Source organism: Pongo pygmaeus, chromosome 21 (assembly GCF_028885625.2).
Source record: "Pongo pygmaeus isolate AG05252 chromosome 21, NHGRI_mPonPyg2-v2.0_pri, whole genome shotgun sequence".
In the NCBI taxonomy this organism is placed as follows: domain Eukaryota; kingdom Metazoa; phylum Chordata; class Mammalia; order Primates; family Hominidae; genus Pongo; species Pongo pygmaeus.
This window is the reverse complement of record NC_072394.2, coordinates 29,786,927-29,797,355: the sequence shown is the minus strand read 5'-3', so window position 1 is coordinate 29,797,355 and position 10,429 is coordinate 29,786,927. Positions and strand designations below refer to the sequence as shown.

At 49.1% G+C, this 10,429-nt stretch overlaps 1 protein-coding gene across 2 annotated transcripts in view; it reads left to right on the top strand.

The window, feature by feature from the left end:
* The first annotated feature begins 63 nt into the window (after nucleotides 1–63).
* The window catches only part of PANK2 (pantothenate kinase 2), a 56,894-nt gene continuing 46,528 nt past the window's right edge, over nucleotides 64–10,429 (top strand). Inside the window, exon 1 of one of the 2 annotated variants that reach the window (XM_054467916.2) lies at nucleotides 64–8,862. In XM_054467916.2, the coding sequence (XP_054323891.1) occupies nucleotides 8,859–8,862 (4 nt within the window). In that variant the 5' untranslated portion in view covers nucleotides 64–8,858. The remainder of the gene's footprint in view (nucleotides 8,863–10,429) is intronic. The other variant, XM_063659462.1, reaches the window with a different exon arrangement.

Sequence of the window (10,429 nt, the reverse complement as noted above, 5' to 3'; positions counted from 1 at the left end):
GGTGGGCAACAGGGACCCCATCTCTACAAAAAAGTTTAAAAAATTAGCCAGGTGTGGTGGTGCACCTGTCATCTTAGCTACTTGGGAGGCTGAGGTGGGAGGATCACTTGAGCCCAGAAGCTTGAAGCTGCAGTGAGCTAGGATCGTGCCACTGCACTCCAACCTGGGTGACACAGCGAGACCCTGTCTCAAGAAAAAAAAATGCAGAGAAACAGGAGCCTTGGCTACTCCTTTAGAGGCAGACTCAGACCCTCCTGCCTCATAGCTTTATCTTTGTATTTGCCCCTTACTTTATCTTGTGCCTTGAGAAATTGCTGGGGAGAGAGGTGTGTCCACCACTGGGCAGCTGTACAGGATGGAGGCTCTAGGGCGTTTCCACTCCCAGCAGCCAGGTTCTCCCACCCCAAGCTCACCCACTGGTGGGCAGATTAGCTACAATAACACCAGAAACACATTGGGGTGGACTGGGGGTATCCTTATGGGTTCTTTTCAGGGAACCATTGCTGGACAAGGCACAAGAGCCACCTCCATTTCTGAGTTCTGCAAGGGACAAGAACTAGAGCCATCAGGGGTTGGGCTCACTGTGGCCCCTCCCCAAGCTGTCAGCCTCGAGGGATCTACACCCTGCCTTGGCTGCTACAGCTTTTTCACTCCACTGCCCTAGGGGAGTTCAGCAACCTAATGATCTCTATCTCTGAACATCTCTTCATCCCATGCTCCAAGTCCAGCAACCTGCACCCTGGAACCAGGAGTGGACCCTACCCGATCTGTCTGTATTAATCCCCATCCCTCACCACCAATCTTAAAAAGCCCTCTGTCCCCCTACCCTAAACCCCAGTTAGGTATCCATGCTGGGCAGGTCAGTTAACAATTTATGCACAGGTACTAGTTTTATTGTATTACCGTCCCAGGGTAGCTTTGAAAAAAGTATCTCAAAAAGGCAACATGGGCCGAGTGTGGTGGCTCACGCCTGTAATCCCAGCACTTTGGGAGGCCAAGGTGGGCAGATCGCCTGAGGTCGGGAGTTCAAGACCAGCCTGGCCAACAGGGTGAAACCCCGTCTCTACTAAAAATAAGAAAATTAGCCAGGTGTAGTGGCACACGTCTGTAATCCCAGCTATTCGGGAGGCTGAGGCACGAGAATTCCATGAACCCACGAGGCGGAGGTTGCAGTGAGCCGAGATTGTGCCACTGCACTCCAGCCTGGGCGACAGAGTGGTACTCTGTTTCAAAAAAAAAGGCAATATGTAGCCCCAAAGACTGTTGCCCAGGTGCTATAATTTTAGCACAGTACCAGCCTAGGTAAAAAATACAAAAAGTAACTGGGCATGGTGGCACTCATCTATAGTCCCAGCTACAGGGGAGGCTGAGGTGGGAAGATCACTTGAGCCTGCCAGGAGGCGGAGGTTGCAGTGAGCTGAGATCGCACTACTGCACTCCAGCCTGGGTGACAGAGTGATACTCTGTCTCAAAAAAAAAAAAATAATAATTTTAGCACAGTAACCAGCCATTATGGGAGATACCCTGGGTAAGGCATGTAGAAAGGGTTGAGGGACCTCCCCAGCCCCCCAGCCCCCCAGCCCCACCTCCCATCCTCCCATCTTTTCTTTTTTTTTTTTTTTTAGAGAATCACCCAGCCTGGAGCGAAGTGGTGCAATCATAACTCACTGTATCCTCAAACTCCTGGGCTTAAGCGATCCTCCTGCCTCAGCCTTCTGAGTAACTAGGACTTTAGGTACCTGCCACCATGCCCGGCTAATTAAATTTTTTTTCTTTTTTTTTTTTTTTTGAGATGGAGTCTTGCTCTGTCGCCCAGGTTGGAGTGCAGTGGCACGATCTCAGCTCACTGCGACCTCCACCTCCCAGGTTCAGGCCATTCTCCCGCCTCAGCCTCCCAAGCAGCTGGGACTACAGGCGCCCGCCAAAACGCCTGGCTAATTTTTTTGCATTTTTAGTAGAGACAGGGTTTCACTGTGTTAGCCAGGATGGTCTCGATCTCCTGACCTTGTGATCCACCCGCCTCGGCCTCCCAAAGTGCTGGGATTACAGGTGTGAGCCACCGCGCCCAGCCAAATTAAATTTTTTATAGAGATGAGGTCATGCTGTTACGTTGCCCAGGTTGGCCTCATGAGATCTTGCCTTAGCCTCCCAAAGTGATGGGATTACAGATGCGAGACACTGCACCCAACCCCCACCGCTTTTTTTTTTTCTTTTTTCTTTTTTTGAGATAGTCTTACTCCATTGCCCAGGCTGTTGGAGTGCAGTGGCATGATCTTGGCTCACTGCAACCTCCGCCTCCCGGGTTCAAGCAATTCTCCTGCCTCAGCCTCCCAAGTAGCTGGGATTACAGAGGCCTGCCAACATACCCGACTAATTTTCGTATTTTTAGTAGAGACGGGGTTTCTCCATGTTGGCCAGGCTGTTCTTGAACTCCTGACCTCAAGTGCTCCACCTGCTTTGGCTTCCCAAAGTGCTGGGATACAGGCGTGAGCCACTGCACCTGGCTGACCCCAGCACTTTTCAAATGATGCCGCCCAAAGCCGTGACTTGGCCTACTTTGAACAGCAAACTTGTTGCTGCTGCTGTCAACCTGAAGGCCTCTCAAATGCCAGCTTCAAGCAGGGTGTGAATTGGCCAGTGTCAGATCTCAGGAGTCCTGTGTTGAGAGTGTGGCTTTCAGCTGCGGGGAGCTGCATTTAGTGGGGAAAGCCAGGCCGGTCACCCTCACAGCCAGATAATGTGGAAGTCAGAACCCAAGGAAGGGAGTGAGACCTCAACTCCCAGTGGGGGACCTGGCTACCCATCCTTGGGGACCTGAGAAAGCGTACTTCACCTTGGGGTGAAGGCTGGGTGGGGCCAGAGGGACCAGTGCCCTCCTCAGTGCTTAGGGGCAGAGCCACCTGCAGCAATGGTATCTGCATATTAGCCCCTCTCCACCTTCTTTCTCCTGCTGAATCATTTCCCTCAAAGCCCAAGAGCTGTCACTGCTTCTTTCTCCCTGGGAAGAATGAGTGGACTCTGCCTGGTGACACACTGAAGCCAGAACAGTGCCACAGCCTCGCCTTAATTCCTTGCTAGATGTTCTCAGATTTATGAGACTTCTTAAATATGAGGGAGGTTGGATGTGGTGGCTCGTGCCTGTAATCCCAGCATTTTGGGAAGCCGAGGTGGGAGGATCCCTTGAAGCCAGGAGTTTGAGACAAGCCTGGGCAACAAAGCAAGACCCCATCTCTAAAAAAAAAAAAAAAAAAAAAAAAAATCAAATCTAGGAGATGCTCTTTACCCTGCTTGGCCTTAAATTATTAATAGCTTCCTTTGAGCAACATTATTTATTATGAACTTTCAAACACAAAAAAGTAGAGAGAGTAGAATAACAAATCCCCATGGGCCCATCACCCAACTTCAGTAATTATCAATTCATGGCCATCTTGTTCACCCCTGCCTGCTTCCCTGCTTCCCCTCGTTCTGCAGAGGTTCTTTTCTTTTTTTTTTTTTTGAGACAGAGTGTTGCTCTGTTGCCCAGGCTGGAGTGCAGTGGCGCAACTTCTGCTCACTGCAACCTCCGCCTCCCGGGTTCAAGTGATTATCCTGCTTCAGCCTCTCAAGTAGCTGGGATTACAGATGCCCGCCACCACACCTGGCTAATTTTCGTATTTTTGTTAGAGATGGGGTTTCACCATGTTGGCCAGGCTGGTCTCGAACTCCTGACCTCAAGTGATCCGCCCGCCTTGGCCTCTCAAAATGCTGGGATTACAGGTGTGAGCCACGGTGCCTGGCCACTGTACAGGTTCTTTATAGAAGTTGGAGAGTGAAGGGTTGAGAAAGCCAAGGGGCAGATGCGGGTCTGGAGGATTTTGTGCCTAAGGCCCTCTCTTTGCTCCCAGGCAGCATGAAGTAACAATGAGGCATCCACCTCTTGGTTTTGTGGCCTCTGTGGATGACGTCTCTCACCTTGAACCAGTTCAGAGCTGGAGTAGCGCTGGATCCTGTCTTTGGAGGAGGGGCCGAAGCGGGTTCCTCTGTTGTCAAGCTCTTTGGAGGTGCCTGGCTGCTACTACTGTCCCAGAGAGGTGATGATGAATGATGGGTGTGTCCAGCGGCAGTTTGCCCCACTGAGGCAGGGGCTTCCACTAGGCCCTGACAGAGCCCTTCCAGCAGGCAGAAATCCCTGTGCTAGGCAAGATTCAAACTCTGTAGCATGTCTCCTGCTCCCATCTCTTAGGAATGGAGTCCTTCAGGCCTTGAGTCCCACGTTTTCCATGATGCTCCATTAAGCAGCTGATAGCACCCCCACCTCCAGGGAAAGTAAGTTCAGAGTCCTTGGTCTAATCCATCTGTGTTGAAATTGAGGCCTTCCCGTGTTCACCTTTCTGCTCTTTTTCCTTTAGCCCAAGGCTATGAAGGCCTCATTCGGTGCTGGGCATGGTCACTCCTAGCATTCCTCACTCTGTTGCTTACAGCAACAGCAATAATAATAAGGGTTACAACTTACTCCATACCTTACTGTCTGCCAGGCATTAAGCTAAGTGCTTTACATATATTAAGTCATTTAATCCTCACAATGACCCTATGAAAGAGATACCATCTCAACCCAATTGACAGCTGGTTTGCAAGAATAGGAGGGATGAAGGACCCAGGGGACAATGCGAGGGAAAACTCTGACCCCGGGGCCCCAGGCTAGATGCTCTTTATGCCTGTGAACCACAGCTTATCACATGTCTGGAGTCAGGGACCCCACTTAAAGTGAGATTTTGGCTGGAGGTGGTGGATCACACCTATAATCCCAGCACTTTGGGAGACCAAGGCAGAAGGACTGCTTGAGGCCAGGAGTTCAAAACCAGTGTAGGTAATAGCCAGAGCCTATCTCTACAAAAAATTTAAAAATTAGCTGGGTGTGGTGGTACGTGCCTCAAGTTCCAGCTACTCAGGAGGCTGAGGTGGGAGGATCACTTGAGCACAGGAGTGTGAAGTTACAGTGAGCTATGATGGCACCACTGCACTTCAGCCTGGGCAACAGAGGGAGACCCTGTCTCTAAAGTACATAGAGATTTTCACACCAACACATCCCTGCCCAGTATGCCAAGATCTGCCACCTGCTATAATAGTACTATAACACTCAATATGTAATTAATGTAGTCTCAGGGATGTTATGACAATATGATTACAACTATCATGTGTGTGCCCAGCCAGGCTCAATGCCCCGAGGCTGGGTGAGGTGGGGCAGGGGACACAGCCTAAAATGCCAGGCCTCAGGAAGCCATTTGGTTTAGCAGACATTGTTTATTAAAGGAGTTCCCTATGCCAGATCAAAGGCCTAAGATGATTAAGACACTATGAGTGCCTTCAAGTGGTTGGGGACGTTCACGATTGTGGTACAGACAAATAGGCTTTCACATCATTCTTTTATGTAATCATACAACAAATATTTGCACCTGCATGTGCAGAGCACTGGGATAGGCCTCAGTGACACAGAATAATACAGCAAAGACCCCACCTGATGAGCCCCCTCCCACCACCCACCAGTACAGTAGGGGGTGGTTTAATGGAGTGTTCCTGGAACATGAAGTGGGGGCAGGCATTAGGGGTGGTGGCAAGGGGACAGGTGTTTATCTGATCAGTTATGTACTGTTTACAATAAGTAAATCAGGGGAGGGGGAATAATACTTAGAACCTATAGAGAGTAAATCTGACAAGATAAAATGCTGATGAAAATATGGAGGAAATGAAACTCTCATGGGTTTTGCAGGGAATCTAAGTCAGTGCTGTGTTCTGAATGTAGGTATACCCTTTGAATTCATATGTTGAAACCTAACCCCCAAAGCAATGGCATTAAGAGGTGGGGCCTTTGGGGCTGGGTATGGTGGCTCATGACTGTAATCCCAGCACTTTGGGAGGCTGGCAGGGGGCAGATCACTTGAAGCCAGGAGTCTGAGATCAGCCTGGCCAACATGGTGAAACCCCATCTGTACTAAAAATACAAAAATTAGCCAGGTGTGATGGTGTACATCTGTAATCCCAGCCACTCAGGAGGCTGAGACAGGAGAATAGCTTGAACCCAGGAGGTGGAGATTTCAGTGAGCTGAGATCGTGCCACCGCACTCCAGCCTGGGTGACAGAGCGAGACTCCATCTCAAAAAAATAATAAAATAAAGATGTGGGGCCTGTGGGAGGTGGTTAGGTCATGAGGGTGGAGATCATGAATGGAGTTAGCACCTTATAAAACAGGCTTGAGGGAGCCCTTCTGTCCCTTCTACCATGTGGAGATGCAGTGAGAAAGCACTGTATCTCTGAAGCAGAGAGCCCGCCCTGGACACTGGATCTGCTGGCACCTTGATCTTGGACTTCCCAGCCTCTAGAACTCTGAGAAATAATTTTTTGTTGTTTACAAATTACCCAGGCTAAGGTGTTTCATTGTAGCCTGAATGGACCAAGCTGGTGTGACCCTGTTGGAAAACTGGCAGTTATCTACCAAAAGCCGAACATACATATAAACTGTGATTCAGCAGTTCCACTCCTGGGTGTGTACACCACAGAAAGCTATGTCCACCGAGACACTGGCAAGAATGTTTCTAACCACCATGCTGACTGTAGCCCCAAACTTGAAACAACCCAAATGTCCATCCACCAACCCAAATGTCCATCCACAGTTGAAGTTGCAGTGAAGTCACAGGGTCGAATACTACTGTACAGCAACGAATATGAATGAAAATATCGCTATGCACAGCAACATAGATAAATTTCACAGACATGAGGTCAGGCAAAAGAGGTCAGAGTCCTCACCATCAAGAGAGAATTCATTGTATGATTCTCTTCCTACAAAAAGTACAGAAATAAGCAAAACTGATCCATGGTGTTAGAAGCTAGGGGAACGGTTACCAGGGGAGGGATACTGGGGAGGGGCATCCTGGAGTGCTGGTCTACCTCCTCATCTGGGTGTTGATTTCACGAGTATTGTCAGTTTCTGTCCAGACTCCCTGTTGGAGATGTGGAAATAAAAACCACCTAAACGAGCAGAGAGGCCATTTAGTCAAAGTTTGCAAAGGAGTCAGCCATGATTACTTGCATTTGGCAGGGGTCAAAGGCAGGCAGGGACTGGGAAACGTTATAGTGGAAAAAAAGGGAAGGCTCTCGGTGTGCTGTGATTGGAGATTGTTAGCATGGGGACAGAGCAGACTAACTGTGGAGGGGCATCTTTGGTTGGCTGGGGGGGTATATTTGGCTTTCTCTGGTTGGTCTGGAGTTGGAAGAAGGGGTGTGGTGGCTGGGGATTGGGAAGAAGCTGGCAGCCACTAAGTTCAGACTGTTCTGGGTCCGATTGCTGCTGAGGCTGTGGTTTGGCTTCCTTGGCTTCCCAGGCTGGTTATGGGTTTCTGGTCAGAGTCTATTGTCATATGTGGCCTGACCATTGTCCGGCTGTATGTTCAGTCTCTTGGAAGGAAGGGTATTGACTCTCAGAGGGGCCGCCATCGCTGGAATGGGAGACACACAGCACTTCCTCCAGCTGCCTACACCCCCTGGGGTCAGTGGTGCCTGCCTGTGAGGGTGAGCCCAATGGCTAGAGGGCTCTGCTCCAACTCATTGCTTACTACACCCACAAACATTCTTCGTTCTTTAAGGCCTAACTTAAAGCCCAGATCCTACAGGAAACCTTGATTAGACCCCTCTCTTTATTAAGCCTCCTAAAATCAAACCCTGCTTTTGTGTAAATGCTGACCTCCTTGCCTACATTTTAAAAACCTAGAGCTGGGCATGATGGCCCCAGCCTGTAATCCCAGTGATTCAGGAGACTGAGGTGGGAGGATTGCTAGAAGCCAGGAGTTCGAGACCAGCCTGGGTAACATAGCTAGACCACATCTCTTAAAATAAAATAATTAATTTAGCCAGGCATGATGATATGCGCCTGTAGTCCCAACTACTTGGAGGGCTGAGGTGTGAGGATCTTTGAGCCCGGGAGGTCGAGGCTACAGTAAGCTATGATCTCACCACTGTACTCCAGCCTGGGTGACAATGCGAGACCCAGACTCAAAAAATAAAAATAAAAACCCTGAATATCTTCCTTCTACTTCTTCAGTGCTGTTTTTATTAAAAACAAAACAAAACAAAAACCCCCCCACAACTTTTTACTGAAGTGTAATGTAAATGCTGTAAAAGGCAGTGAAAGGCACAAGGGAGGTGGAGGGGTAGGAAGGGTGGAAGTGGGGGGAGGAAGTGGCAGGGCAGGCAAAATGAAGGGAAGCCCTGGGTTCTTGTCCTGCGTCCGCAGCCAGCTCCCACTTTCCTCACCCTCCAGGACCTGTAAACTGTGGGGCTGGACCAGTTATGTCAAATCCGTCCTCCCCCAGAGCTCAGTCCCTCCGCCCTTGGGTGTCCTTGGCACAAGGCAGGCTAGGCTGCACCAGCTTCCTCCATCTCCGTCCCACCTCCCCCATCCCCAGGTGCCATTCCCACACCATCTGAATCACTGATTTCCTCGCAATCAGACGCTATCTTCCAGTTAATCACTTCACTTGTATTTAACATAAGAAAGAAAAACCCTTTCATTATCACATACAGCTGGAAATCGGCTTCTTGCAGGAGGCGTATCCAAAGGAATTGGAGAAGAGAGAAACTGGTAATTGGTGAAAGAATTACTTTAATTTTTTTTCCTACTTGCTGTCATGATGATGTCCTTAGAATTGTAAGCCCGTGGACACTTCCGTACAGTAAATCTGCTATTATTACTTCTAGAACTACAGTTATAATGGTCTACAATGGCCAGATGCCTGCTTGTAATGAGAAGCTACTGCAGTGACGATCAACAGAGTCAGGGGGCTTGTCTGTGACGTCTCCTCCTTTTCCCTCCTGCCTTCTACCTGGGGATGGGTGAGTTTCTACTTAAAGACAAGCTCCCAGCTCTCAGACAGAGAATGTGTGAGAGCAAAACAGAAGTCACAGTCCTTTGGTACTTAATCTTGAAAGTGACATCCCAGCACTTTTTTTTTTTTTTTTTTTAAGACAAGGGCACGCTCTATCGCCCAGGTTGGAGTAGAGTGGAGTAGAATGGCTCACTGCAGCCTCAAACTCCTGGGCTCAAGCAATCCTCCCACCTCAGCCTCCTGAGTTGCTGGGACCAGAGGCACACGCTACCATGCCTGGCTAACTTCCATGATTTTTAGTAGAGATGAGGTCTCACTGTGTTGCCTATGTTAGTCTCAGACTGCTGGGCTCAAGTGATCCTCCTGCCTCAGCCTCCCAAAGTGCTAGGATTACAGGCATGAGCCTCTGCATCCAGTCCCATTACTTCTGTAAATTGCAGTCAAGGGGCAATTTACCCAGAAGTAGGAACCACTGGAAGCACCATTATAGCAGCTGCTTCTTCAGGAGGGGAATTTGATTCCGTCCTATAAAATGACATATGCATGTGTTTTTTGACCCAGCAATTCCATTTCTAGTAGTCTAAGCCAAAGATAACATTGGCAAAAATAAAGCTATATGTACAAGGCTAGTCATTATAGCACACTTTGTAAATAGCAAAAGCCTGGAAATAACTCAGGTGTCTATCTACAGGACATTGGCAATAAACCAAGGTATATCTACATTGGAGTGCTATGCAGCTGTGAATAGAAATGAGTATCTCTATACTGCTATGCAGTGAACTCCATGATGTTTTGCTAAGAGGAAAAAAAAGTGGAAAACTGTATATATAATATAGAATCTTTGGGCTGGGCGGTGGCTCATGCCTGTAATCCCAGCACTTTGGGAGGCCAGGGCAGGCGGATTATGTCAGGAGATTGAGACCATCCTGGCCAACATGGGGAAACCCCGTCTCTACTAAAAATACAAAAAAATTAGCTGGGCATGGTGGTACGTGCCTGTAGTCCCAGCTACTTGGGAGGCTGAGGCAGGAGAATTGCTTGAACCTGGGAGGCAGAGGTTGCAGTAAGCCAAGATCACACCACTTCCAAAAAAAAAGACCGGACTCCAGTGGACTAAAACTCATCAAATAGGCTTTTAAAATCCATGAGTTGGCCGGGTGCGGTGGCTCACGCCTGTAATCCCAGTGCTTTGGGAGGCCAAGGCAGGTGGATCATGAGGTCAGGAGTTTGAGACCAGCCTGGCCAACATAGTGAAACCCCGTCTCTACTAAAAAAAAATACAGGCTGGGTGTGGTGGCTCATGCCTGTAATCCCAGCACTTTAGGAGGCTGAGGCGGGCAGATCACCAGGTCAGGAGATTGAGACCATCCTGGCTAACACGGTGAAACCCCGACTCTACTAAAAAAAAAAAAAAATACAAAAAATTAGCCAGGCGTGGTGGCAGGTAGCCTGTAGTCCCAGCTACTCGGGAGGCTGAGGCAGGAGAATGGCGTGAACCTGGGAGGCGGAGCTTGCAGTGAGCCGACATCACGTCACTGCACTCCAGCCTGGGCAACAGAGACTCTGTCTCAAAA